Source organism: Colossoma macropomum, unplaced genomic scaffold (genome assembly GCF_904425465.1).
Source record: "Colossoma macropomum unplaced genomic scaffold, Colossoma_macropomum, whole genome shotgun sequence".
Lineage (NCBI taxonomy): Eukaryota > Metazoa > Chordata > Actinopteri > Characiformes > Serrasalmidae > Colossoma > Colossoma macropomum.
Genome location: NW_023494807.1, coordinates 12,980,723 through 13,007,879, shown reverse-complemented (window position 1 = coordinate 13,007,879; position 27,157 = coordinate 12,980,723). Strand labels below are relative to the sequence as shown.

General features: G+C 38.5%; 1 protein-coding gene across 1 annotated transcript in view; it reads right to left on the bottom strand.

The window, feature by feature from the left end:
- Nucleotides 1-27,157, bottom strand: part of LOC118797500 (PC3-like endoprotease variant B) — a 170,922-nt gene that overhangs the window by 129,019 nt on the left and 14,746 nt on the right. Inside the window, exon 3 of the mRNA XM_036556873.1 lies at nt 12,262-12,345. Coding sequence (XP_036412766.1) covers nt 12,262-12,345 — 84 coding nt within the window. The remainder of the gene's footprint in view (nt 1-12,261; nt 12,346-27,157) is intronic.

Here is a 27,157-nt window from a genome sequence, read left to right as displayed (position 1 = left end):
CAATGACTAGGGCACAGTCACAGATATGGCTTAAACTAGTGCACAGACATAGATCCAACTAGAGCACTGTACAGTGAATAGTGCAAAGTCACACACATAGCTCAAACTAGAGCACTGTACAGTGAATACGGCATAGTCACAAACATAGCTCTAACTAGTGTACTATACAGTGAATAGGGCAAAGTCACATATATAGCTCAAACTAGCACACTGTACTGGGAATAGGGCACAGATTCAGACATAGACATATTCAGACTTAAAGAGAGAGAGAGAGAGAGAGAGAGAGAGAGAGAGGTTAAGCAGCTGTGTCAGAGTGATAGTACCCAGCATGCACTGGGAGCGAAGCTGATATCAACGCTGACATTTCAGACTCAGATACACACACACAGACACACACAAACACACACCAGCCCTGAGACCACCAGAGTCCCCCTGTCATTCACACTGTTTATCATTCTCTCTCTCTCTCTTTCTCTCTCTCTCTCTCTCTCTCTCTCTCTCTCTCTCTCTCTCTCTCCTCATTATCAGCAGTGCATGTCCCATCCTCTGGATGGGTCAGTGATCCATATCTCCACTCCTGACCAATATACTGTCAGATAGAAAGAGAGAGAGAGACAGATAGAGAGGATGGATAGACAGGGTCAGAGGGTAGGAAATTGAGAAACAGGAAAGAGAGAATGACAGAGAAAGAAGAAAGTGAGAGAAAGAAAGAGAGAGAAGTGAAAGACAGAAAGAACACAAAGAGAAAGAGGGACCTTCTCTCTGTGAGAAGAGAAGAAACAGGAGGAAAAAAGAAAGGATGAAGAGTGTTGCACCCCACCCCCACCCCCGCCCCACTCCCCACCCCCTTGCTCCATTGAGGCGGTTTCCGTGGCGCTGATTTTGATTGGCAGCTGGTCACAGCTCAGCTGGCTCTAAAGCGTCCTGCAGGGTGTGTGTGGCAGGACAGATCTGAGCGGGTTTATCACACACAAAGGAGAAGGGAATTAAACATCTAAAGCAAACCAGAGAGCGTGAAAGCTCCTTATAGGGCCGCTGGAGCCGCGATGTGACCGGGGTTTAAAAATCAAACACCAGGTAAAATAAATAAATAAATAAATGAAAACACTCCAGAGCGGTGATGATCCGAAAAGAAGCTACAAAACATCCCACCGGCATCAAAAAACTGAGGAATTAATACAAATTAATAAATAGCTTTGACATGGAGCTGATAGGAGAAAAGCATTCCTAATAGCAATGATGTATCATTAATTAGTCTTAACATTACAATCATATACAACATTGAATCCACAAAAATCCCAACAGCATCACACGATTCATGAACAAGTAAAACACACTGACATGCAGAAGTTAGTTATCAGTGGTTGGCCACCGAAAACATTCAAATATAACAGTTTATGACCAAAGACTGCATCTATCAAATATCTTGATCAGCATTAAAGGCAAACTCACACGCATACTTCGAATTTGGCAGAAGTTTGGCTAGACGTTTCAGAGAAACAATATCAGAGAAACAATATCAGAGAACCGTTTAAGAGGTGCCAGGCCCCTTCCTGTTTCTCCCATTATTCTAAAAACTTGACTACAAAACACTAGAGGGCGTACATGAGCAATGGGAAACAGTGGCTGCAGCACTTTACCAGGCCTCTCTACTAAAAGAGTCATTGAGTGCGTTTTCATGCACTCAATAATCCGATCATAATCGGATTTCTGCAGTTATCCGATTATTAAAATGGTCATGTAAACACTATACTCCGATCTAGAAATCCGATTAAGAAATCCGCTAAAGAGAGCTGGATTTTAGTTCAGTAATCAGATTTCTCAGTGCATGTATACTTGTACTCCGATTTCTATTGGATTTCTCAGTCTGCACATGCATGTGAACAGACGGTGGATGTCGTGAGATGGCAGCAAAACACTTTTGGAGTGGCGCTGAAACCAGACACGAAATAAAGAATATTTAAATATTCTTCATCTTTTAGATGATGTTTGTTCATATTTTCAGGTAAAGCAGCGCAATGTTTTAAAAAAAATGTGGCATGAAGTTTGAATTTTATTTATGTTTACGTTACATCTTCTTCTGTGAGTTTATTGGCTGGTTGCAAAGCATAAATCTGATTACTGTCTGACTCATGTAAACCCGGAGTTTCACATTATCTGATTACTCAAGAGCATGTAAACGCATGGATCAGATTACCGACAAAATTTGATTTTCTGCAGTTATCAGACTATTAAATGCATGTAAACGCACTCACTGTGAAAGTGCTGCTAGGTAAAACATATGTTAATATGTATGTCTTAAACTTCATGCCTCAAGTAAAACATGGAATGTCTTTTAGAAGCTTCAAATGTCTTTATTCAATCTATAATGGCCGAAAAAAATCTAAATGTGAATTGCTGTTAGCTTAGTGCTAACAAAATACAAGTATAGGGGTGCTAGCACAAGTTAACATTATCATAAAGGTAGGTTTTTTCTTATGTTTTGACTGGATTTTGACATTTGTGTCCTGAAAAGGGGGGCTAGCACTAATAGTCATGGTTCTCCATTGCACTAGTATTACGGCTACAGAGTGTTGATTGGTTGGTGAGGTGATCAGCTCTTTGGCTGAATAAACCAGTTCACTGATGTCAGGAATGTACATAACACACTGTTAGAAAGCCCTTTATCTGGAGCTGAAAAGCGTTACATATCATACGACAGCAGTGTTGAAATAATTTACGTTGTTCTATGCTAAGAAAAGGAGGGCATTTGTTTAAAAAGGACAAACCATTTACAAATTATAGTATGCAACAGTAGCTCCACAGGTCCCACTATCTAAAGCTAACTGTATAAAACTGACTTTATCATGCTGAATTGAACATAGTGAAGTTAAAAATCTGCATGTATGTCCTGCTGGGGAGGTGACCTGGGTGATGGATAGTTGGGAATGGACGGTTGGGTGGCAGAGGGTGTGTGTGTGTGTGTGTGTGTGTGTGTGTGTGTGTGTGTGTGTGTGTGTTCAAAGAAAGGATTAACTATATCTTCAGGCACAAAATGCACACAGGACATAGGTAGGTAACCAGAGAGAGAGAGCAAGTCAGAGAGAGAGAGAGAGAAAGAGAGAGAGAGAGAGAGAGAGAGAGAGAGAGAAATGCAGATTCTTCAGACAGTTAGAAACAGTCCACTCGGTAAAATAACAAAACTTAAGCCCCCAGTCAGAGAAGGCAACCGCCTGCTGTGTGTGTGTGTGTGTATGTGTGTGTGCGTGTGTGTGTGTGTGTGTTTATCCTCGGTTCATCCGAGCTCATGGCAGTGTATGTCTGTAATTATGTAATTACTAGTGTCGGTGGTGTAATTAGCACAGTGGCTAAATGAGAGAGCCTGAGGGTCAGATCACCACACACAAACACTCACACACACAAACACATACAGGCTTGCTTTTATATCTTATCAGGATATGGGGTCATACATATGTGATTGTCCAGTGAACTGGACAAAAAGCAATCACACAAATCAAACAATACATACAATGATTCAAATGTTTCTCAAAATTTGGAAAAAAGTTTGGAAAAATTGTATATTCTTTCAGCACCCCAAAATAATATATTCAATAAAACCAAAGAAATTTGCATATTTTGGGGAAAATCTTTTTATTGCTTCAAGTCTTCAGGAACTCCATCATTGCCTATGATCTCCTATGATTTCCTGTTTCCCTGGGGTATAAATATGAGGTCACACACATGTAAAATATCCATCAACATGGGTAAAACCAAAGAGCTGTCAACTCAAAAGAGACAGACGGTTGTGGACCTGCACAAATCAGGAAACGGTCATAAATAAATTAGTAAGTTGAAATTACATTAAACACAATGAGGGCAATAAAAAATTTAAACCATTAAACAGTTAAAAATGTGCCAGAAAGAGGATGCATGAGCATATGTCCCCCACGTACAGTGTGGAGGATAGTAAGAGAGAAAAATAAGAACCCAAAGATCAGCTTCAGAACTGCACAGTTTAGTGGAATTTTCGAATTTCAGAGGCCACCTCCATGACCTGAAGCTTGGGAAAGGAGCATTTCCTAAGAGCAAGCCACAAAATGGCTGAGCTTTGCAAAATGTCATTGGAAACACAAAAAGAATCGTGTGATATGGGCAGATGAGAAAAAAAACTGAAGTTTTGGGCACTATCATCACATTAAATATGGTGGATCATTGATTTTTTGGGGCTGTTTTGCTGCTCATGATCCAAGGGCTCCTGTGAAAACCCAGGGCATAATGAATTCCAGTAAATTCCAGGAGATTTAAGCCCAAAATCTCTCTGCTTCTGCCAGGCTGAAACTTGGACTACCTTTCAGCAAGATAATGACCCCAAACACACATTAAGTCTTGTAATAGCCTTCTCAGTCTCCAGATTTAAACCAAGTTGAACACCTGTGGTGTGTACTGAAGAGGGAAGTCCACAAGCAAAGACCCAAACATATCAAGTGAGACGAATGTGAAAAAAATCAGATGTGTTGCTTTTCCAGCTTTTACAGGCTTTAACTTCTGCTCGTCGCTGCTGTCATGGTGCCGCTAAATAATTGCGCACACGCAGTGTAAAAAAAGCTCATGAATTCCGACCTGAGCGGTCACATTAAGGTCGCATGGCCACGAATCGAATTCATATCCGATCTAGGACCACATATGGAAGTGGCTCAGGTCGGATTTGTGTCCACACAGCCCTGAAAACATGAGATCTGAGTCACATTAGGGCAAAAAATCGGATTTGTGCCACTTCAACCTGGTAATGTGAACATAATCTTTCATATGTGGTACTGATATCTGATATGTATCCGATATGCAGCAATGCATGTTCGAAGATATTTCAAAAGAAATGGCCGAATGCGGCCGTAGGAGAACGAGGCTGCAGCAGCAAAGAACAGTTTAAGGTCAGAAAGCAAAATTGAAAGAATCCGAGGACACGAACCAGAGAAGTCACCGCGCCCTTTTTACGGCAAGCTCGAACAAATTCTAAAGCTGAACTTCCGGGAGCGACTGGCGTTCGTCGGAAGTCATGATTGTTTACCTCTGGATGAGCACACCACGTGAAGCAACATGAAGCACTGTTCTTTTGTGCATGTGGTCAGTTTAGGAGCATGATCTGTTCAGACTAATGTGGCATACAGGTCACAATTAAAAGGTATTGTGAACAGCCAAACAAAAAAATCAGATTTGGTGAGAAAATCAGATTTGGGTCACTTTTACCTGCTGTGTGAATAAAGCCTAAGTGGCTGCATAGACCATTTGCTTGTAAACTGCTGTACCACAGCTATGAGGTTGTCAGGATGAGCTGCTTGTGCAATGCCACCATAACCCTACCCTCTCACTCCATGGCTAAGGGCTGCAGAGTTTCCTGGGTAGGCCACCTGTGTGACGCTGCACTACAGTTATGTGGAGAGAAGCCTTCCCCCATGACTAAAGACTCTTTCTGGGCCACTAAAGTGGTCCCTGCCAGCTGAGGACCTGTGTGTGCGTGTTGCTGTGGGTTGTTTGTTTATTGTTGATTATGTAATTTGTTATTTCTGTAAAGCATTTATGGGTTGAAGAAAGACCTTACAAAAATTAAACTTACATTTTTTTTTAATCTCAAGAACCAAAAAGAAACATTTTTGTTCTTTTAGTTAAAAACATGAAACAACTTTAGTAAAAAACACTCTATAAAACACACTATAAATTTAGGACTTTTTTGTTCTGAAAATGTATGAAAACAAACATAGACACATGCTTAGTTTGCTGGTCTCCAGTGTATATTTGAAGGCAGACATTAATGACTGGATCCGCTCTCTCAGCGAGCCTTTGGCTGTGAGCCAGATAACACACTAACTGTGTTTACTCCACACACACGGCGGAAGCTCCAAACGCTATTACAACACACACCCGGCTCTGGCAAAGGCGCAATTAAATCTCTCATACACTGTTGCAGAAAACAACCTAATCAACACTCTTCTGGAGTTATGTTTTTAGGGTCAAGTGTAGGGGTCTGAACTGATGTAAATTGTTTTATATAAAGTGTATATATATATATATATATACACATACATGTATATATATATACATGTAAATATATATATATATATATATATATATATATATGTGTGTGTGTGTGTGTGTGTTTCTACGCTCATTGTCCATTTTATCAGCTCCACTTACTATATAGGTGCACTTTATTTCTCTGCATACTTTGTTAGCCCCCTTTTACCCTGTTCTTCAGTGGTCAGGACCCCCATGGACTGATGGACTACAATCTGTAATTGTAGAACTACAAAGTGCACTTATATAGTAAGTGGAGCTGATAAAATGGACAATGAGTGTAGAAATAAGGAGGTGGTCATAATGTTTTGCCTGATTGCTGTATATATATATATATATATATATATATATATATATATATATATTTGTTTTATATGTATATATATATATATATATATGTTTTTGCATGTATATATATATATATATATATATATATATGTATTTGTTATTGGCATGATTATGATGATAAGTATTAATGAATTATATATATTAGAAAATAGTGTAATACATTTCATGTATACAGTATATTTTATATATTTGACATACACACATGTATGTGGACACCCTTTTTAAATTTCAGCCACAGCCATTCACAAGTGTGTAAAATCAAGCATACAGCTCTGCAGTCTCCACAGTAGATAGTTCCAAACTACCTCTCGAAGAACTGTCAGCACAAGAAGTGCGTCTCAGGAGCTTCATGGATTAGGGTTTTCATGGCCGCACACAAGTCTAAGATCACCAGAAGCAACACCAAGTATCAGCTAGAGTGGTTCAAAGAACGCCACTGTTGGACTGTCGAAACAAAGGAAACACGTTTTCTGGATTGATCAATGATGCTTCACCATTAGAGAGTCTGACGGACAAATCCAAATAGAACATACTACCTGCCAAAATTCATAGTGCTAACTGTATATGTATGGTGAAGGAGGAATAATGAGCCACAGCTGTTTTGTTTCGTGGTTTGGGCTGGGCTGCTTATTTCTAGTGAAAACTTTGAGGAAGGCCCATTCCTCTTTCAGTATGACAGTGCCCCTATGCTCAAAGTGAGCTCCATAAATACATGGTTTGCCAAGTTTGGTGGGAAAGAAAATGACTGGCCCGCATGGAGCCCTCATCCTGAGTATTAACACATCTGAATCAACATGATTCCAACTGATTTAGAAAAGGAAGTGCATGGAATGTGATCATATGGATACAGTCTACACCTATCCATAAGACACTGGACTTTATAACTCAAATGCAGAAAAATGTAATAGTTGGAAATTAGCAAGATCCAAATCTGTGATTTCAGGGACTTAATGAAATCCTAAAAGCCCATATGGACTCGTTAGGGGCTGAACTAAATGAGGGTAATTAATCAGAGGTGATTTTACATGCAAGCACACACACACTTTTCCTCCTCCTCTCTCTCATTTAGAATGCTAATCAAAACAAAAATAAACCCCTAATTTGCATAAATGCACAGTTTCAAATGAAACATCACGGCAAAGTGTGAACACTTGTTTAACAGACCTGCGCTGATGTGTTTGAGTGTTTTTAACCATTCAGCACTGGGTATCACTCTGATTTACACACTGACAGATTCCACGCGGCCAAAAATTGCAAATGGTGAAATTCTTTGGTGGTGTGTTGACCTTTATGGCATTGGATCACATGAAGCAGGATGCAGAACCCCTAGAGGTGCAGATGTTGGCATCTACACTTTATTCTAGTGTTGCATTTCCAAATATTTTTGCGCTATACATTAATAGCAAAACAAAAATCCTGCATTTCAAAGTCAAAAAGAATTAGGTTTGTTTACACTGTCACCAAACAAGTGAATGCAGTGCACAGTTTTCAAGTATCATAATAACTCAAATCAGTCAGTATTGGAGGCACAAAAATGTGATATGAAACCTGTTCTGTGGTGTTTGGATCAGTAGCCGACTAGCTAACCTAGTGATCAGGCTACAGATCCAATCAGTGCCGCGCACCACAGTACAGTTTAGATTTTGACTTTTGACTAATCGACACAAATGTAGACGATGAAAAACTCTGAGTGGGTGCTTAATTTTTACTTAGGAATGCATAATGGTTTCCATCTCTGGCTATGACTGTTTTCAGGCAGACTGATCTCTGGTCTCCCTGGTCAATTTTAACTACCATTATCTTCAACAACGTAAATGAATGAAACCATTTTAAAAAAAAAGATGGATGGGAAGAATACTGCAGTTGTGCAGTTCGCTTTATCTCAGCACAGCCGTTATTGTGGAAAGGAGTGACTTATTTTCACAGTGGGGGGTTCTCACCCCTCTCCTATCACCCATCACTGCTCACTAGCAGCTCAACAGAAAGTCACAACATTTCACATACAGAGCAAAAGCAGCATGCTGGTTAATCACAGAACAGAGTTACAGGGAAGAAAGAAAAGAGGCTACAAAAAGAGTAACAATATCACAGAAAGTTGCATATCTTTCAGTGACCACCAGTCCTCCTCCTGAAGATCTACTTTCCTGCAGGTTTTGCTTCAAAACAAATCTCCAGGAGCATGGTTGTTGTTTTAACTAAAATGCTTATTAGCATGCGATATTGAAGTTTTCACTGTGACTCCACTGATTAGCTTTTCATAATAGAAATGATGGGAGAGCATAAACTGACAATTTGTACCTTTTCTCCAAGCAATGCTGAATTACAGCTGATATGTATATACTTTAAAATTGCTTATTCGTACATTTGTACAAAATGTCAATGTATTTGTAGTTACACTTGATGGTGTTAATCAGCGATAAGATAAAGTATATGTCCAAATGTTTGTAGACACCTGTTCATCTAAGTTTGCCTCAATAACAGCCCCTACTCTTCTGGGAAATTGGAAGATTGCTGTGAAGATTTGATTGCATTCAGCCACAAAAACATTAGTGAGGTCAGGTACTGATTTTTGATGATTAGTTCTGGAATACCATGCCAACTCTTTACATCCCTCTAGCTGACGCCTGGCATTGGGCATGGTGATCACGCAGGCCTATGCATGCACCTTAGCAATGGGTGCAGCTTAAAGGAGCTAATTAGTATTGTTTTGGACACATACTATATGAAGCAATGTCAAAACTTTGACTTGACCAAGTTGTTTTACATCAACATGTCTTTCCACACTCAGACCTAAGTCAGTTCCAGCCCCTCTACTCCTCTGCCCTCCGTCACTGATCGCCTGTATCTGTATCCGTGAAATTACAATCTGGATGAGCTCCAGTTTCATTAAACTCACGACAGACTAAAACAGATGTCCTATTAATTGGTCCCAAACCTCTTTTTAACACCTGTTCTGATATATTTATTGACATTGATGGAGCACAGGTAATACAGCTCACTCACTGGGACTGCCTTCTACCATTTCCATAATACTGCAGGGCCCCACCCCAATGCTCAACAGCAACAATGTAGAAATGCTAGTTCATGCTTTCATCATTTCCCAGTTTGATTACTGGAATGCCCTTCTTATTTGCCTCCCCGCTACACTTCACACTAAATTGTAATATATTATTCCTCCAAAAAAAAGTCTCACAGGACATAATCAAAAACTGGAACATTTTAAACTGTTCCAAAGTGACAACTGTATTCAAAATGTTGGCTAACTTATTATTAACTAAGAATTATTAACTACGACTACATTAATAATTGTCCCAACACACTCTGCTCTCCACAGCATGCTCTCTCCCTTCAGCAATGCTGCTCTAAGAGCTTACCTATCATAATACTCATGAGCAACCTGTGATGTGGGCAACAAATTGTGTTAACAAGAGGCTCCTCCCATCACTTAAAACACCAATGAGTGACCAGCATGGTTAAAAATCCACCAATAGGAGAGTGACATGGGATGAAGCACAACACACCATTATAAAGTGGGTGTAGCAGATGAACGACCTAAACAGACTGTGTCATTTTGCTGCACCATAGGCTGATGGTCAGATAATCTTTATCATATAACCTAGGGCTAATTTCAATTATTCAATAAAAAAAACAAAATAATAATAATAAATGTGAAAATGAATTGGCAAGTATTAGTTGTCAGTTTGCACGATTATAAAAAAGCATATTTTGCATAATTCTCCCAGTAAAGCATGTTTGGAAAGTTGCGTATGGGTCAATACTGTTCATTTATGTAAATTTCCTATTGTTGTTTTGTTTATTTCATTAATCATCAACATAATTATAGAAACCACTTGATTGATAGGGACAGCTGTAATATAATCTGGCATGCTGCACACCAGTATAAATGATATGTGTGTGACAAACAGTAAACTTATAAGATCCCTGTTATTACACAGTTTATTGTGGGATTAAGCATAGACACCAAGTTTATCCCTCCACTAAATTTCCCTCTCTCTCTCTCTCTCTCTCTCTCTCTCTCTCTCTCTCTCTCTCTCTCCCTCTCTCTTTATAGATCTGGGGAGAATGAAGATGCTGAAGTGTGTAGACCCTCAAGGGTGGGGGGAAGTGCAGAGTCAGCAGTGTTAAATGGCTTTGTGCCATCACAGAAACCATCAGAGCAACCTGATCTGCATATTAACCAGCGGAGTGCAGCAGATACAACCCGACCACAGCCCAACTGACCACTGTCCACCTACACCCTACTAACCACACTGCCTGGAGTGCTTTTTCTGCCAATAACACCTTGAACCTGCTGCACTGACATGATGTTATGTTATGGCAGATGTCACACACAGTCATGGCAAATTTTCTTCAGTAACATAACAGTGTCATGATGCCATTGCTGGTAAAACGAAAATCGGTGATGCTGTCAGAAGTTTGCACATGCACATTGTACATACGAAAAAACTTGCAACAAAAATGTATGCTCGCATGCATGGCAGTATGCCTCAACATGCGGAGGACGTGTTCCCATAGAAAGACTTTAGCTAGCTGACATGGACCAAAAAAGGGACTATTTGATTGACTTCTTAAGGTACTATTTACGTTCTAAATGTCATCCACTGAGAATCATTTTAGTCTGAGAATTGCTGTAATATTACTCTGTCTGATCTTTACAACAGCTTAATATAAATATACCTTATTTGAGCTACATTTGTGATAAATGGAAACTTTCTGATATCTCATTTATAACTAATCTGATCTTTTTTCCCTTCAATGCATAAAATACTGTGCAAATAGTAACAACATGCATAGACAGGATTGCACACCACTTCAATTTTCAGAAATATTCAGGCTGTTTTTAGCTCTTTGCAAGCTTAACACATGGTAAACGATAGCTCCATAAGTTAAAATATTTACCTGCCATATCAATTTTATGATTTTCAAAGTGTTGCTTTATTAAATGCTGTTTTCCCTTGTTTACAGATGGTTGGGTTTTTAAAAAGCAAAGGTGGCAACAGCTTGCAACTGGTCTAAGATCTTAAATTACATTTATATAATTCATATATATATATATATATATATATATATATATATATATATATGGACTATGGATATATATAGATGGACTCCAGTCTGTAATTGTAGAACTACAAAGTGCACCTATACAGTAAGTGGAGCTGATAGAATGGACAATGAGCGTAGAAAAAAGGAGGTGGTCATAATGTTATGCCTGATCGGTGTATAGTCTGAACTGTATTTGAAACCCTGAAAACAAGGCTTATTTTTGTATATGTTAAATAACAAGACAGAACATAAAACATAAATAAGTTTGAAAAACTTACATAACTCCACACGTTGTTATTTATGTCTCTTTTAAGTGCCTCTTTTTGCCGCAAACTCCTCTTGTTTCAAGCTCACAGCCTTTTTCACTCTTTATAAGCACCAGTTCTGCTAGTCTAATGTTCTGCCGGTTTGTGATGGTATGAGTAAACAGCTAGAATTCATCCTCCTCATCTAGAGTAAACACACACAGCTCGACCTAGTGGAGCTCAGGAACAGAACGGGTTAATCCATTTTATCAAAAATAGTACAAAAGCAAGCATTAATTCTATCAAAAAAGCTTGACTGCAAGAATTATGCAAAGGATTGAACACACCTGGTCAAATTATGCATTTTATTGATTTTCTAAGTGAAAATAAGTTAACACACCCACTACAGAGACACTTTGACGTTTTAATGCACAACTACAGCTTATGAGCTGAATTTGATACAATACAAACTGCAGTATGAAAATGCTTCTAGTGATTGTGAAGTTTCCCAAAGAGGTCAACGGTCAGACAGGCCATACATTTGTCCACTCACCCCAGCATGGAGAGCAAGTGTATGTTCCAGTGTTGGGCTGCTGGCGCTGCCTCTGAGAGTGTAATGCCCCTCCAGATTCCCAATCTGCCAAAACACACACACACACACACACACACACACACACACACACACACACACAGTTATTTAGTACACTAAAATATGCACTTCAATACCTTTTAAAAAGGATTTAGTGGTATATAAACATTGATAAAGTTTTGATTTCTTGTTTTTGTCATGTCACAAAAATGTATTTATCTGCCAATTAAGACTACAATAAAATAATTGACCACTATAAAGAGAAAAAAGGCTGAAATTTTATATTAAAAAAGATTAAATAAAGGTTAAATATCTAAACATTTTCAAAAATAATTTAAATGGTAAAGAAAAAGAGAAATAGTGATTAAAAACATCTGTTTTTTAACTCTCCTGTACTGGTTTGTGCAGACACATTTAAACAGTTAGAGCACCAGATCAACAGTTCAAATATCAGCTGTGTGAAACTATTTAATGGCTTCTGTATCAACAATTGGATGTGCATCAGAGTTGGGATTGCATCTGTACATTAAAATAGAGATAATAAATAAATGTGCTAAATGTACTTAATATAATTAAATAGGCCTAATTAGCTCACTTTGTAATAAGGCATGTAGTTAGTGTCAGCGTTCTTAAAGTACTGACGATGTCCATGATATGCTTAGAAAAACATTTTGTGACATGATTTATCATAACTCTAAGATATCATCATAATGCCCACCCCTAGCTGGATGGCACACCTGTTTTATTGTAGGAGAAACACTGAACGCTCAAAAACGTCCACTAAAGGTTTAAATTTCAGTTCCAGTCCTGTAGTTGGATAAACACACACACACACACACACACACACACACTTAGTTGTACTCCATAATAGAGTGGGTTTGGGGCAGTAATGTAATTGATGGTCAGTAATTAAAGTCAGAGAGGGAGCTGTCAGTGTCCATTACTTTAACCTTCACTCACCATCAACATCTCACACACACTCACACAAATCCACCTGAACTGCTCATCAATCACAGACTCCACCGCTCACACATCATCCTCACACACTGACACACACTCAGATCAGCACATCCTCCTCCGCTGCACATACATATGCTCACATTTGTCTCAGTGTTCATTATTTATCTGCTGAGTTATTAATGAAGTAATCAGCTCCTTCATCCACTCTTATTCTGTCCATCCTCCAAAGCAAAGGATTCATTCAAACACATTTTTATTCACATACAACATACTGTTCAGTAATGATGTAATCATTTCAATACAGTGATCAGGCGTGTAACGCAGGACCACTGATTGGCTGCGTTAGATTGGACCTCTGATTGGCTGATGAGATTTGTTTATTTATCGTTCACCAATCACACACACACATCAATGATTATCTTATTACACATCATTCACATCCATGGCTGTAGACTGGCTGGATTCATTCAGAGATATTTAGAGACTTTATAGATGTATTCAGAATAATGAACAGAGCTGTAGAAGATTATAAAATGACTGAGAAAGCTGTATAGTATTAATAACTAAATTGCAGTAAAATTACTACCCAGAAATCAAGCAATCATCATATTTTAAGAACATGGTTGACAACACAGTGTGTTTGGTCAATTCAGACTGACTCTTTTTCATTTTTTTCATTTTCATTATTCAGAAGGATTCAGAATCAATAATAATATTGATTCTGAATCCTTCTGAATAATTAAAATGAAAAAAAAAACATATGGATACTGTTTCTCTAGAATATCCTGTTTGGGTCTTCGGGCATCTGAATGGCTCGTTCTTGTTATCCTCTTCCTCTTTTACCTTTAGCATAATATATTTGATCCGAGTGGGCAAGAGCTGTCCATCATTTCCACATCTTCTTCATCAGTGGTAAAGTTAGTGGTCTTTCTTGTAGCCATAACCTTAGTCTTCTTCAGTTCAGCTAAAGTCCCATCCTTTCACTCTGTTCTTTATCTCTCTTTATAGGGCCTTCAGCTTTTCAAGACTTGCCACTGAGTGTTGCATCACCCACGTATCAAAGGTTATTGATGTTTCTTCCACTAGTCCTGAATCCTCGATCATCTTTTTCCAGTCCTGCTTCTCTCTTTATATGTTCTGCAAACATGCATGGTGGTAGTATGCAGCATTGTCAAACACTTTTGCTGATATTTGTCCATTTTATCAGACTTGTTGATCAGTGTAGAAATATAATATATAATTGTATAATTATATTCCTTATTAGAAATATACGATGCTCTTGTATGCCAATTTTCCTGAGAACATTCCTTAATTTTTCATGTGGTTGACACAGTCAAAGGCTTTGCTTTAGTCAAAGTGATGGCTAGCTAGCCAGATCCAACCTTCAAACACCAAACATGTTGTGGCCAATCAACGACATGTGGGGTACGAAGTAAAACTGGGTGAATTTGAATTTGCAAAGAACTATTCCTTTAACGCTGCTTAGAGTGTGTGATCTGCAGCTGTGTGTGTGTGTGTGTGTGTTCTGAATGTGGTTTAAAAGTGAGATTTTTCAAAAGAAACATTAGTTCTTCCCCACTTTCCCTCCTTGAACAATGCTGAGCTCGGCCGGCCTTTTGTCTGCCGCTGCCGCACACAGAACGCACTCTAGAGACAGCAAATGGGGAAGAAAATTACTTTTCTTTCAACTTAAGAGGTGGAACAGCCTTTTAATTTCTTTTGGAGCTGGCCTTCGATTTGTAGAGAAATATAAAATGGCTCGTTTTATTATCGTGCGATAATAAGATGCGCCTTGATGTGAGTTTAAAACTACAGTGTGTACACATAACTGGCTCTCTGTGCAAAGCACTGTGTTTCATGTTGCAAATTCATTTGCTGTCAGCAGAAAATTGCTGTGAACATGGCATACAGCGGATTTCTGTATGTTCTCTGGCACTGTGGAAAAATTACAAAGCCATAAGAGCTGCATATGGGTAGTTATAGTACAACGAAGCATCAAATACAGTCTTTTGCTGGAAATAACTGCAAAGTCAAAATCAAAGCTAACAACTCTGTCAGAAACATTTGAAAACAGGTCTTTTCAGTTCAACTTCCAGAAAAATACACTAATAGACTCTGGAGAACCATTTAGCTTTTGTTGCAAAGTCATCTTTCTATCTTTTCTATTTTTTCACAGAAACAAAGGAAACCTCAAATAGCCGGGTCTAATTTAATACATGCTGGTTGTATTCCTGTGTGTTCCTTTGAGATTGGTGAGTTGTGTATAAATATCTGGTTAGATTCCAGTGGAAAATAAACTTTTTAACCCACCTGCCATAGTGTCTCATGAATGCCCATTTTTTCCAGAAACTTTATATTAACATGTTATAACCCAGCAAGAACAGGCATTCCCTGTTTTTAGGTGCAAAGCACTCCAGCCAGTATGTCCATGTTTTAACTGGGCTATATGGGTTTTATCTGAGCATAGGCTTGGACTAGACCTTCTGATGGGTTGTGTTTAGGCCCCAGCTGGCCCAAATACAAACAAAAATTTACCAAAAATTAAATTTACTCAAATCCTGTCATTAGTCTATGAGCCAAAACATGTTTAATGTCCAAAGTTCACTTTTTTAGTTTTATACTGCAGCTAACAATATAGCTAACAATGTAGCTAACAAGTAATGAAGCTGAATAAAAGCTAACAATCAGCATCATGCTGTACATATTTGTTAAGTCATCTAAAACAGACTTGCCTAAGTGGTCTTGGTATGGTATGACATACTGTTATCTATAAAAATTGAAAAAAGCGCATTGCATAAAAACAGAAGAGAGCCCTCAACACTTTTTAGGCCTTTCAGCCTTCACAGAATGATTTCGGTGAATAAAAAAAAATATACAATTTTTCATTTTTGTTTACAAAACCAATTCCAAAAAACAGATTTGTGAATTTTTACAGGTATTTAGCTTAAAACAGCATAAACAAGAGATATTTAATATTTTACTAACTAAGTTTTTGGAAATATACACTAATTCCACTAAATATACACTAATTCCAAATTTGGTGCTTGCAGCACATTCCAAAAAAGTTGGGACAGAGACAATGTAAGACTGGAAAGTTAACCCCTTAAAACCCCAAGCTTTTTTACATACTAAGGCTTCTTATTCAGTAACTACAGGGACCTCTGCTAACTGGTTGAGCTATTCTTAGGTTATGGAAGTGTGTAATAAAACTTTTGGCCTCCCGGTGGGCCCTGCCGATTTTGGTAACAGGTGATGCTATCATGATAGCGTATAAAAGGAGCATTTACAAAAGGCTCAGTCACTACTATGCAAATAATTTTGTGCTTGAATAGTCCAACAGATTAAGAAAAATGTTTCTTAAAACAAATTTGCAAGGAATTTAGAGGTTTCTCTATCTACAATCCATAACATTAAAGATTCTGAGAATCTGGAGAATCTGTGTGTAGAGGTCAAGGCCAAAAACCTGTACTAAAAGCCCATGACCTTTGATCACTTAGACAGCACTGAATTTAAAACCAACATGCTTCTGTTATGAATACAACCACATAAGCTCAAGAATACTTCAGAAAATCCTTCTAAGTAACAGAATTTGCATCTACAAATTCAAGTTAAGACACAACCTTGCAAAGCGAAAGTGACACATACATAACTTCCAGAAACACCGCCGATTTCTCTGGGCTAAAGCTTATCTGAGATGGACTGACACAAAGTGGAAACATGTGCTTTGAGTTTATCTTTCAAATGGTTTTTGGAAATATTGGATGTTGTGTTCTCTCGGCCAAAGAGCAAAAGGACCCTCACGATTGTTAGCAACACAAAGTTTAGCATCTATCACACAAAGCATCTGTCACAGTACAGTTGTGTAACTTGCACATTTGTGATGGCACTATTAATGCTGAGGGGTTCATATGCAATTTGGACCAACATATGCTGCCAGCTAGCTAACACCTTTCTCAGGGATGTCCCTGCTTGTTTTGGTAAGCCAATGCCAAGGCACCTTCTCCACATATTACAACAATGCGGCTTGGTAGTGAGAGTGCAGGTGCTAAACTGGCCTACAGTCCAGAGCTGTCTCCTATTGAAAACGTGTGGTGCATTATAAAGCACAACATACAACAGTAGAGACCCCAGATTTTTGGGCAGCTGAAGTGTTATATCAAGCAAGAATTCCACTTTCACAAGTACAAGATTTGGTGTCCTGCGTCCCCAACAATTACTGAACATTGTTAAAAAGGGAAGATTATGTAACACAGCTATAAACATTCCCCTGTCCCAACTTTTTTAGTATTTTAACTGCTCATCAGTTCAGGGGCTAATTTGTTGTATTTTTCATTTCATAACCCTCCAAATGTTTTCAGTAGAGACAAGTCTGGAGTGAGGGCAGGCCAGTTTAGTGCCCAGACTCTTTTAATACAGAGCCATGCTGTTGTAATACATGCAGAATGTGGTTTGACACTGTCTTGCTGAAGGCCTTCCCTGAAAAAGACGTCATCTGGATGGCAGCATATGTTGCCAAAACATGTATATATTGTTCAGTATTAATGGTGCCTTCACAGATGTGCCAGTCACCCATACCATGTGCACTAATGTACATCTATATACCAATACCATCATGAATACTGGCTTTTGAACTGTGTATTGATAACAAGCTGAGTGGTCTTTAGCCCGGAGGACACAGTGTCCATGATGTCCAAAAAGAAATTCAAATGTTGATTCGTCAGCCCACAGGACACTTCTCCAATTCCCCTCAGTCCATTTTAAATGAGCTCGGGCCCAGAGAAGTTGGCAACATTTCTGGATCCTGTTTATATATGCTTTCTTATTTGCGTTTAAGTTTAATTAGCATTTGTGGATGCAGCGCTGAACTGTTTTCATAGAAAGTGGTTTTCAGACATTTTTCTGAGCCCATGCAGTGATTTCCAGTAGAGAATCATGTCTGTTTTTAATGCAGTGCTGCCTGAGATACTGGTTTTTGGCTTTGTCCCTTCCATACAGAGATTTCTCCAGATTCTCTGAATCTTTTAATGTTACTATGTACCGTAGATGATGAAAAGTAAAAGTTCTTTGCTATTTAATGTTGAGAAATGTTATTCTTGAATTGTTGAACTATTTGATCGTGCAGTCTTTCACAGAGTGGTGAACTCCTCAATATCTTTACTTCTGAAAGATTCAGCCTCTCTGGGATGCTCTTTTCATACCCAATAATTTTACTGACCTGTTGCCAATTAACCACCAGGTGTTTTTTTTAAGCATTACACAACTTTACCAGCCTTTGTTGCCCCGTCCCAACTTTTTTGGAACATGTTGTTGGGAACAAATTCAAAATGGGCATATATTTTTCAAAAAACAATAACATTTCTTAGTTTCCACATCTGATATGTTGTCTTTGAAGCATTTGCAATGATATTAGGTAATGATAATAATATAGAATTTAAATGATTTGCACATCATTGCATTTTGTTTTTATTTACATTTTCTAATGTCCCAACTTTTTTGGAAATGGGGTTGTAGTTGAAACATGAAATATCTTGTCTATGCACTTGAATTTCAATTTAAAACAGATGAAAAATTTATTTCCAAATCATTACTCCCTGTTTTAATTTACATTTTTATTACTGACCTAACTTTTTTTAAATTGGGTTTGTAATAAATCATCATACTTGTTATATTTTAACTATGCAAGTATTGTATTACTGCTCATATTTCAGGGTTAAGTTTTGGGTGGAAATATTGATTCTTGATTTTAACTTAATGGATAACTTAACTAATAGATACAGTTGAGCAAGCTCTCCCATTGATTAGGCCTTCAGCAGCTGGACTGAAAGCCTTACACATCTGATTAGTCACCAACATAATTAAGAAGTGATAGCTGAATCAATCAATCACGTTTGGGGCCAATTTTTGCAAAAAAAGAATGGCACTGTAGACCTTCTAGAGTTTTATGATTCAAACTGAAGGCCTAGCTCTAATAGTCTAATAGTTCCCCTTTGTTAAAAATAGTGGAAGCAGCCCGTCTTGAATCTTGATTTTATCCATACCTTTGTGCATTTTTATAGATCTAACATCTGACATGTCTGGCAAACCAAAGCCACTAGTTGCCCATGTTGTCATCCCGGCAGGAGGGAAGAAAATATATAAAAAATGACAAATCAAACAGAGACATCAGCACTGCAGAATTAAGAGGAGCAGGGATCCCCCCTGTAGAGAAAATATGCGTGTTTGAATGTATGGTACATGCATGTACATGTGTGTGTTATGTGCATGTGTGTGTCTAACAGCTGGTGAGTGCGTCTCTCTGTGGGAGTTTGGTGTGTCCTATCTCTGCACAGAAGCTGCAATCATAAAGCCTGTGGAGCATGATTCCCTTGGGGTTACACACACACACACACACACACACACACAATCATTATTTTTTACAACATGCTTTAATACAATGTTGGCAGTGAAGTTACACATATGTTGTCCTCATATATATTATGTATGTGAGTATCTATCAGTACGTAAGTACGTATAAGCTGCTGTCGGGAAAACTTAATTTTTGTTGTTTTTCAGTTTTTGATATAATTTGAAAATACCTGTTGCCCTTCACAATGTGTATAAATTTCATGATGAATGGAGCAACAGAAACGGACAAAAATGTCTTGGAAAAAATTCTGGTTCCATTGACTTAAATTAAAAGTAAAGTAGTTTTTCATTCTCCTGTAAAGATATCATTTTGGAGATACAAGGTTTTCTTCAGACAACAGCGATATATATACAGATATACAGACAGAAATAACCTGTCATTTGCAAAGAATACTAGGAAAGTAGCCAGCCTTTCGTATCTTTGAACATTGTAATGAGGGGGTGGAGCTTCCCAGCATTCCTTGCAGTTTTGTTAGTTTTTGTTGATTTCCTTTTATATTTTCATCTACAGTTCATTTCACAGGAGTTTTTGTTTTAACATGTTATTCTTTCCTCACAGGTATGTTTAAAAGTATTTTACACATTTTATTACATCAACCATGATGGCATTTGGTGTTTCAGTTAATAATCAGTTTTACACTGTTATATCATGTTTATTCTCTTAACTACAGCTGACTGTTTAAACAATGTTCTTCAGACAGACATTAGGGCACACACAAGCTGTGCATTAGAAATACAGGTGTGCAAAAAATGTACAAACACAGTATTCAGCTGTATGTAGAAATACAGTAAAGTACTGTAATTGTATAATACAGTATGAGTACTGTATATAATATGTCCCATATGTATGTATGTATGTGATGTCAATCTTCCAACCAACCACAACCATACAACTGATTAAGATCTAAAACAGATCCACCAAGATCCAATCCCGATCAAACACATGGAATCATAACTCTGCCCATTCATAATTGTAAAGCTGCCTTTTACACTGTGTGAACATTTTATGATGAATAGAACAGTGGATATATTCCAAAATTACTTGGACTAAAACACACTCTGGCATGAGTCACATGCCCAGAGCTACTACTCATTACAGTGTAGAGCAGAAGATCAGTAGTCTGGGAGTGAAGATGATGCCGAAAGAGAGCACTGGAGTGGGCTCAGTGTGCATGTGTGTGTTTCTGTGACAGGGCGAGAGAGTAGAAAGGGAAAGGTGTATGAAGAATTCGGACAGTGCGATGAAGAGAGGTTATAAGGCCAGGAAAAAGGAGAAATGATAAAAGTGGGGGGGGGGGGGGAACTGATATTTGAAGGAGCGAAAGAGAAAAGAGAAAAAGAGGCCTGTTTTAGGAGAGAGAGGCTGAGGATGAAGAAGTGTTACAATGAGCTCTCTCTCTCTCTCTCTCTCTCTCTCACTGTCTCTCTCTCAAGGGCAAAAGGGGAGGCTATAATGATGGCTATTATTCTCTCTCTCTCTGTTTCTGATTAAATATTCATCTGTTCCAGAGGCAGCAGAATTTATGTGCAGTGTTCCAACATTCACCAGCAAACCCACAGCCTTACAATCTGCCCAGATCCAACCCTGACCTAAGTGAGATCCACCAAATTACAAAGCAGATCCAATCTAGATTCAAAGAAGATCCAACCAGATCCAAATCAAATATTGCCCAGACCCAAAACAGGTTCATCCACTAGACCTAAACCAGATGCACTCGACCCAAACTCGATCTACCTAGATCCACCATCCCAGAAACATAACCAGGTTCAAACCCAATCCACCAGGATCCACCTACATCCAATTTATACCCAAACTGTACATCAAACTGAATCCAAGTAAAAAAAACTAGATCCATCCAAACTATATCCAAATCAGACAAAAAAAATCCCAATCAGATTAATCCAGATCCAAAAAAACTACCAAATCAGATCCACCCAGATTTAAACCAGATCCACTCAGATCTATACACATTCAAACAATTAATAGCATCCACCCACACCTAAACCGGACCCAAAGCACCGGATCTAAAGCACATTCAGATCAGATCCTGTGGTGTGTGTATGTGTGTATGAGTAGGCCTGTGTAGGCTGGTGTGTCTCAGACAGCGGCCTTAGCATGCAGGCTGTCCCTCCCTGTAGTGTGGGGGTGGTGAAGCATATGTCCGTGTGTGTGTGTGTGTGTGTATGTGTGTGTGTGTGTGTGTGTGTGTGTGTGTGTGTGTGTGTGTGGGTGGGTGGGTGGGTGGGTGGTGAGACAGTAATTTTCCTACAAAGTGCTTTAATCCATCACATGGCCAACACACTGCCTTTACAGCCATATATCATCTACACACACGCACACACATATACATATCACCATCATCATCCAGCTTCACATACACCACATGCAGCATCATTGAGCATTTCACAAATATACAGAAATCCATTCAAACTAAAGTAATTCATTGCAATTAACCACACTGTTTTGTGTTGTTAATCGTGATTAATCGCATTTGTCTTATTTGATCAAATTCAGCTCTAAAGATTTTTTTTTATAGCCATGAGAGTGGATAAGCTGAAATACAGAACGTATTTATTATACATTTACATGAACTGAACAGAAGATCACATGAATAAAGGGTGAACATAAAAAAGGGTGGCGCCTATTTTCAAGAGGAACAATAGTTTGTTAGTTTGCTGTTTGTTGATTTATTCATGGTTCTCCTTCAAGCACTGTCCAGCACAGTCTGATGAATTACTGTCACTGCCAGCACCAGTGTGCTGTGCTTGTAAATGATATTTCAAGTGTTTTTGCCAAACTGCTACCTGAAGGCATCTTGGATCAGGTGTGTCAGAATAGTTTTGGAATAAAACTCTGCTGGGTTGTAGATCTCCAGGAATTAAGCACCCCTTGTTTAAAATCAGGATTTGGTCTCAAAAGGTATATGCAGGACACTGTAAGGCAAAATAGTATGCAGAAAAACACTTATTTTTTAGCACTATTTTACCATCATCACATATAAAACTCAAAAAAGACACCTGTAGGTAGCCTTTGAAGATGGCTTTATATAGCGAATAAAATGGCTCTATTTGTGTTGTAGACTTTGCAATATGGAAGCATATAAGTAGCAAAATTAAAATGAATAGTTAATATGGAAAACGGCAATGAATACCTTTGTTTGAATTTAAATTTCCAATTCATATATGCAACTTTGAGCTCAAAAAAATCAGTTTTACCATTTTAATTTGCCATTTGGTATACTAGTTTGACAATTCATTTAGAGATTTAGACACTGTACAAGTAGCTTTATTTAATTATGCTCATGCTTAACGGGATTACACAATAACGGTGTCAAATGAAAATGAAATATAACGTATCTTATATGCATTTGCACTCTCTAATAATGCATTTGGGAACACCAAGCTACACAGATAGTAACAGGAGAAACAATGCCTGTCCTCTTTGCATGGTCATTCTGTGGCAAAATGATTTTAAAAATGCATTCAACTCAATATCCTTTTCATTTTCATACACTTCTACCAGTCAATCATCCCATCAGGGCAGGACCTGCAGCATGCTCAACGGAAAATGGCTGGGAAATTTAAATGCAACCACAGGAATACATACTATTTTACATATTACATTTTCATTTTAATTTTGCCACTGATATGCTTCCATATTGTGACTCATGGTTCCTATTACTAATACAAATTAGAAAAATCTGTGAAATTCCCCTTTAACTTTGACAAAATTAAATCATATGCATCATCATTCATCACACACCCACACAGACATTTTTGTCTTCATTCTTTATGAGAGCAGTTTGTTTCTTATAAGCTGAACTATTAAATGCACTTTAAAAGTCTGTTGGATTTGTGTGAGTGTGTGTGTGTGTGTGTGTGTGTGTGTGTGTGTATGTATGTGTGCAACAACAGCATCTCACCCCTCCCCTGCCCACACACACACACACATACCCATTACCATCCGGTACCCTCACATCACACAGTACCCCCTGCTCCCACACTCCATACACTTCAAAATTCTGGATGAAGGTCTTCGGCATCACATATTCACTTTTGATCACACAGTAGGTCAGAGTCAACTTTTAGCCAACCCCCAACTGCCCCCAACTCACCCCACCTATTCAAAACAGTGATACATAAACAGCTACACAGTTAACTCCTTAAAATCCCAGACGTCTTACATACGAGGGCGTATTATTCAGGAACTACAGGGACTTCAGTGCAAACTGTCTGAGCTATTCTTAGCTCATAGTAATGTGTCATAAAACTTTGTGCCCACCGGCAGGCCCTGGACATGTAAGGGGTTAACACAGGACACAACAAGTACTGTGAAAAAGCATCAACCCTAAGTCAGAAATTCAACTGCACCAACTGTGGAATGTTTATAATGATTATAATAATATCCAACAATCCAATATTTTTTGGCCAAAATAAAAGGCTATTTTTACACTCCAAAAAAGCAAAATGTAGTGTTTTTAATATTTATACAAGACTCAAGAATTGCCTTCTACCCTCCACCTTCTCCCACTGCTGGTTAATCTGTGACTTGTAATGCAGAATAATTGAAACTGCATAGATATACGTTGAAATAGGGCCTGTGTGGGCATCTGTGAAAAAGCCCTGTTCAGCAGCGTCAAGAGTGTAGGAGAGATGAGGGTGTGAGCAGCAGACAGGAACCCTCAGGGCCCTCTAGAAATTCAGAGAAGATCTAATGATTCCTGGGAACTAAAAAAATTGTCTACATTTTTAAGTACGTTTTTACTCAATATAATAATGCTTGCATTTAAACTCAGCAAAAATTGTAGCAATACTTTTAGTTCAATTTAGTTAAGTTTTGCTCAGAAACAAAGGGGTTCAATTCTTGGAACGCCACACAGAAACTGAAGCCGACCTGAAGGCTGAACCTGAACCGAATGCTTAAAGTTTCAGAATAACTAGTAACATCATTTGGAACTGACAGTGGAATCAAAAAATCACATTTTGATTTACAGTGGGTCAGACTAATTCTGTGAGAAAATACTCACTCTAGGCCTTCTGGAAGTCCTAGATACGGTACAGACCGCAAACAGGAGTGCTACATACATTTTACAAGCTTCAAATATCCGTGTTTAATCTAGAATGGTCAAAAAATATTTATGTGAATTTTGCTAGTTTAGTGCTAACATACTACTAGAATCCTATAGGGGTGCTATTAGATATTAACTTTCAGCTACAGGTGAAATATTTTGTGTACTTTGACATTTATGGTCCAACCTGAATGCCTTGCTTTAATGATCAAGGTTCGCCACTGGTGAAGCGTAGACGGCATATAAGTAGAGAGAGATAGAGGGATAAGTTTAAAGAAATCTAGGTACGACAATAGAATAATAGGAGGATGAAAGCAGTATACAGGAAGAGTGAGAGAGAGAAAGGTTAGTGTGAGGAGTATGAATCTGGAAAAACCGATACACGCCAACCAGAGCTGGAGTATGGTAATGAAATGCTAATAATATGCTAATGAGATGCTAATCTGGCAACAGTGTTCTCCATCAGATGGAGAGTGGGTTCCAGAGAGACCCTTCACACACACACACACACACACACACACACACACACACACACCTTACAGTATGAACATGACCACACAGAAACCACAGCACATGTCATAATGCTAAAATGTTAATACAGCCAGCAATGAATTAACAAGTTACCTTGCTAACAGACGACTAGCATTTTTTTTGTTAGAAACCCTAGCATTTCAGGGTAAGGTACTGTTTTAGAATTCTTTAAATGCTCTCACTTTCAGTTCTCATTCCTCTCCTCACTATTAAACATAAACATAAACATACACCTGTATGCATGAGCGATTAATACACAGGCATTTTGGCCCTTTTATTATTATTTATATTATTGCTATTATTATTATTATTATTATTATTATTATGTGTTTATTTCTCTTCCATCCACCCTCACATATACACCAGTGATTATTTTTTTACATATGCCACTCATATCCGTGACTGTTGCTTTTTTCAAAAGATCAGCTTTGATGCTGACTGAACGTTGTATCACATTATTTTGATTTGAAAGTTAGAGTCAGCTGCTCAGCAAAATGCAAGAGAGTGGAGCTCAAAAAAAAGTATGAGAGCAGACTTGATAAAAAATATTCCCAAAATACTGAGATTTTAAAGTTTACTACCAGTTTGCTTCCGTAGCTACGTTTACATAGCAGGTAAAAGTGGCCCAAACTGATCTTTTTCTTCATATGTGACACAGATGTGTCATCTGTGTGTCAGTGTGAACAGCAAAAAAACGCATTGAATCTGACATTTTCAATTCCGATTTGAGACGCTTTCATATGTGGTACTGAAATCCGATCCGTATCCAATCTGCGGCAATGCGACTCAGTCTGAACAGCCAGATCGGAATTCATGCAACTTTTACGTTAGGACAGCGAGGCTGCAGCGTCAAAAAAAAAGTTTTAAGAATCCGAGGACACGAACCAAAGAAGTGGAGAAGTGGCCGTGGCCGAAAAACGTGCCCTTTTTAAAATGTCAACAGCCAAAAAAAAAATCGGATTTGGTGAGAAAATCAGATTTGGGCCACTTTTACCTGCTGTGTAAAGATTTGCTGTTGTCTTCCTCGGCAAGACACCAACCAAAAACATCCAGCCAACAGCGTCCTGTGGGCAGCGTCCTGTGACCACTGATGAAGGACTAGACGATGACCAACACAAACCGTGCAGCAGCAGATGAACTATTGTATCTGACTTTACATCTACAAGGTGGACTGACAAGGTAGGAGTGTCTAATAGAGTGGACAGTGTGTGGACACAGTGTTTAAAAACTCCAGCAGCACTGCTGTGTCTGATCCACTCGTACCAGCACAAAACACACTAACACACCACCACCACCAAACGTGTTTTGTGGTGGGTGTATTGTGTATGTGTACGTATTAGGCTGGTAGCAGTTAGTCATTCTTTTGTGTAGCTTTCTTCAGTATTTTAAGCTCTGATTCAGTAGCACAGCAGATGGAAAAAGTAATCGTAAGCTGCCTTACAAGTCCACACCAGCATGGAACTGTAAGCACGGCCCTGAGATCCATTTGGCTCTATAGTGGAAAAGTGGCCATTCAGATGCCTGTACGGGCGCTAGCATGTAACTGCTGTGCTATTTAAGGTGGAACAGCAATTCGAATAAGAAGCTAACATCAGCCTCGAGAGATGAGCCTATCAAATTCAGCACAACAGTGTGAATCTGGTACTGGCTGATACAACAGTGCATCACTGCCAAGATAGCAAGCATATATCGGTCCGCTGGCTAGATACAGCAACCCGCTGACTGTTTGCCACTGCTGCTTCACCCTCGGACCACCCAGATTATTGTCCTGCATGCAAGCTCTAACTAGTTTTTAATCTCCTCAAACTGATTTAATTGCACATAGCCTTTTATTAACTAAGACAAATATTACAAACAACTGAGAGAGAAAAAATAATCACTAGGCCTAATATAAA